Below are 4,123 nucleotides of genomic sequence, written 5' to 3'. Positions count from 1 at the left end.
TATCTATCTATCTATCTATCTATCTATCTATCTATCTATCTATCTATCTATCTATCTATCTATCTATCTATCTATCTATCTATCTATCTATCTATGTCAGTGTGCGTAACTTGCGTCACAGCCCATAATAGGTGACGACTGACTCGCAGCGGACCAATCAGCCGCTGTTGTTGCTGAACGAAGTCATGCTGTAGCTTCAACTCCCGCATTACTCAGACACTTTGAGGCTGGAGCTAATGTGTGTCAGCGGATCGTCTCTGGAAAGCAAAACTCGAGATAAGTGTTCCGGCGGAATCGTCTTGCTGAGCTTTACCCAGACTTTTTTTTCCTTTTCTTTCGTCCCCACCGTACTCCTGAAGACGGGACTTTTTTTCTTCTTTTTTTAAATTACTGAACCGAAACTAAGGATATGCTTCAACTTTGAAAGTTTCCCAACCTGAAATATGGTTCTAACTGTGCAGCTTTGCACTTTATTGCAGCGCCTCGCTGCCGTTAAGCCACCATCTGTGACGGGATGAGAAGCGATCCGCCTTATTCTGGGTAGATTTTGCGATGGAGACGTTCTCGTGAAGTCAGTTTTACACGCTTGGGGTGAAATTAAGCTGTTGCCATCATTAATGGAGCGGGTTCTACTTCTGATATGCTGCGAGTTGATCATAGCCATCGGTTCCTGTGGTGGATCTCCGAACCCTAACCATCGCCCCGTGTGCTGGAAAGCCATCCTCAGATGTCAGGGAGAAGCTGAGTGCCGTTACGCGTACGACCAGTACCTGCACGCCTGCGCGTCCGTCATCAGCGGCGTGCGCAGGAAGTGTCCCAGCCACTGCATCTCGTCTCTCATCCAGCTCAACCTGACCCGGCACGGCCCGGATCTGGAGGACTGCGATTGCGCCGCGGACCCGGTGTGCCGGAGCACCCAGAGAGCCATCGACCCGTGCATGCCGCGGACCAGCACCATGGGCTGCACCGAGGCGCGGCTGCAGTGCGAGACGGACCCGGCGTGCAGCTCGGCGATGGCGGACTACCTGTTCCACTGCCGGAAGCTTTTCGGGGGCCAGAGGTGCTCGGAGAGCTGCCGCAAAATGATCGCCAAAATGCGCTCCATGCCGAGGGCGCAGCAGCTCGACGCATGCGTCTGCGACGGCACCGACAGGAACATCTGCGAGTACATCAAGCTGAGCATGAAGACTCTGTGCGCGGAGTCCGGCGACAGGTTCGCGGGCAGCGGTTTCGGAGACTCCGAGGAGGACACGGAGGAAGATGATATTTACCAGGATTATTATGTGGAGAACTCCGGCAGCTCTCCAACTTATCAAACACATCTGAAAACTTTGACCTTCATGGTGGCTTTCGCAGGATTCATCTGAAGGACTGTTATCAACCGTTTTTTTTTATTATGTGGTAAAATGACATTTGACCAGGGCCAGTCTAAGGAATATGGGGGCCCTGAGCAGAACTCCATTTGGGATCCCCACTTGCAGCTAACCCCACATACCCTAGAGAGCTAGGGAGGAATGCAGAGTTTATAGTTAAAGGGGTAAAGGTGACCAAAATGCAACTCCAGCTCATACACATTCAGGAAAAAATCAAATAAAATTAGCATTAAATATGATCCAGTTAATGGTACTTTTAAGCTATGAAGGTTATCATTTGGAATGCAGAAATGTTCATACAGTCGAATCAGATTTTAAAAGTCGAGAAAATTCGTGGTTTTCTGTTGCTAACAGTAGTTGGCGCCAAAACTAGTAGCAATTTCAATTTAGCATACTCCCAGTGTTACTTTACAAAGGGTGATAAAGGCATCACATTCTGTGCAATAAAAACATTTACCTAAAAACTACTAAACTCAGCAGGAGTTTATTTTTGACTAAATTCTAATTGTAAGATTGAAAATAGAAATAAAGAAATGCCACAGGTGAAATTGTTAAATGTGTAATAATCAGGATGCTAAATTATTTTTTGCAGCGGCTGAAATAATTATTGCTTTTCTGCTTTAAATAAAAGTGATATCTTGTTGTGCATTTTGTTTTAAGACAAAATGTACAACATGTTTTTTTTTTTTTTTTTTCAGAGTAAAGTCCAATTCTCTTAAGGACCTCCAGACCAGCAGAGGGCCCCAGGTGGTCAAAACATTTGTTGTACCTTGGGGTGTTTCTGAAATATCATCTGGAAATTAGACTTAAGAACATTTTTTATGCTAGCGTGTTAAAGTGCACACGTTACATCAGTGTATATTTTGTTGAAACAACACAATATCATAAAAAAATGTTTTTATAAGAGTTTTACATATATATATTATATATATGAACGAGTTGCACTGTATGGCCAGGTGAACCCCACCTTTGTACAGCCATGTGTGTTTCACAGATGAAGAAAGTTTGTGTTGTCTCTACGTGCCTGAAGTTCCAGAGTAAGCCGTCACTTCCCTTTGAGAAAAACCAAAGTTCATTTAAGCCACTTAAATGAGTTTTAACCCCAGGGCAGATTCTAACATCGGCTGTAGGAAGCTCTTAGAATGATGCACTTGTCTCTGTAAACATGGATGTTTGCACAAGACAGAAGTGTTAATTCCTGATGAATGCATGTTCAAATGGACCAAAGAAAGAATAAATCACACTGCTGGGGAAGAAGTCGCTCGGTTGGCTAGTTTCGTCTTCACTGCCTGTTTGCTTTAAGACTTCAAATGCACAATGCTTTAAAAAATATATACATGCTTGTAATTTGATGAGCGGAGATTTTATGTTAAGAACACAGACCCATGAATGTAAAACTATACTGAATAAAGTGATTTTTAAATGCAATTTCTGCCTTACACAAGTTATTTTTTTTATGGGAAGGAAACAATTTTGTTCTTTATTGGAGCCGTGTGATCATTTTAAATAAAATTTTTGGAGTGGCATCTTGTCAAAGTGGGTGCAAAATGTCCCCATGGCAAACAAGACAAAACACAAACAAAGCAGCACCCCCTGCTGGTTGATGTTTTATTTTTTTGGGGTCATATATTTCACTACAGTAGACTTTTTACATTTTAAATCATTTGATATCAGTGAGTTCCAAATAAGTTCTATGAAACGACTAACACTGCAATATGATGAAACAGCAAAAGAGTAAACATGAGTAGCACCCCCTAATGGTAAATATTGTTTACTGGAGTTGAAATTCATGTTTTCTTCTGCAAAAGATCAGAAGAACAGAAACAATTATTTTATTGAAATGATAAACAAATGACCAATTTATAAGACTGTTACAATCTTGTAAATTGCATCAAGATTCAATTTACAATGAAGATCAACCAAAACTACAGAGATGGTAAAAGGCCCAAAATAACCCAAATTTACTGGAGCTACATGTCATTATTGTCAGTGAAGAAGAAACAAATGTGTTTTATTTATTTTCCAAGCATATTTTCCGTTATTAATTTAAGTTGTTCTCAGAAATACGGAACATGGTTGCTTGAACACATTTACAGATTTTTAGATTATAGTTTTGCAGACTTTTCAGATGTCTCCAGCAGGCATGCCTGTGGTTCATGTGGAGCCAGCTCTCCGAGATTTCCCAAAAAAAGAGAGAAAAACTTTGCCCCCTCCTTCACTTGTGATAATAGGTCTTAAAACCATCGGTTGCAGCTATTCTCCTTTGCTATCGGGGTGAAAAAAAAAATCTTTTCTCCGTCCCATTGGTCAGACGAAAAGTCGAGTGGCACCTCTTTTATGCAGATGCAAAGCACACAATGGGGCAGCAGCACAATGTCGGGGCACTTCATTCACCCTGTTCCTCTGTCACCCTTCACATGGAGTGGGGGAAGAGAGAAGACAGCTGTCCCAATAGAAGACGGAGGAGAAGAGCAATGTGAGAGAGTTCAGACCCGTCGCCTGGCCATGCTCCTGCTGATGCGCCATGCACAGCTTCTCATTTGTTTTGGTTTACAGTTAGTTTAGCATACTAATACTTAGAGGTCTTTTTCAGTTTAACACATAAGTGATGAAATAGTATGCCTACTTTTTGTCGCACAAAGTGACTTCACCCTCCTATTATGTTCGTTTCTGAGGTACAGCAATAATGTTCGTGGGTCAATTTGACCCAGGGAGAGTTTTATCATGCAATAGTGTCAGGAACCAAAAAA

The 4,123-nt window shown here is 42.1% G+C and overlaps 1 protein-coding gene across 1 annotated transcript; it reads left to right on the top strand.

Moving 5' to 3' along the window:
• Window positions 1-184: 184 nt before the first annotated feature.
• gas1b (growth arrest-specific 1b) lies at window positions 185-2,801 on the top strand. The gene has a single exon (XM_008423514.2). The coding sequence runs from the start codon at window positions 618-620 to the stop codon at window positions 1,365-1,367; it is 750 nt and encodes a 249-aa protein (XP_008421736.1). The 5' UTR covers window positions 185-617; the 3' UTR covers window positions 1,368-2,801.
• The last annotated feature ends 1,322 nt before the right edge of the window (window positions 2,802-4,123 follow it).

This window comes from Poecilia reticulata, linkage group LG12 (genome assembly GCF_000633615.1).
Source record: "Poecilia reticulata strain Guanapo linkage group LG12, Guppy_female_1.0+MT, whole genome shotgun sequence".
NCBI lineage: Eukaryota > Metazoa > Chordata > Actinopteri > Cyprinodontiformes > Poeciliidae > Poecilia > Poecilia reticulata.
This window is presented reverse-complemented; position numbering and strand designations above follow the sequence as displayed.

Excerpts from the sequence above, each read along its gene's own strand:
- gas1b (XM_008423514.2), top strand. The coding sequence starts at position 618 with ATGGAGCGGGTTCTACTTCTGATATGCTGCGAGTTGATCATAGCCATC.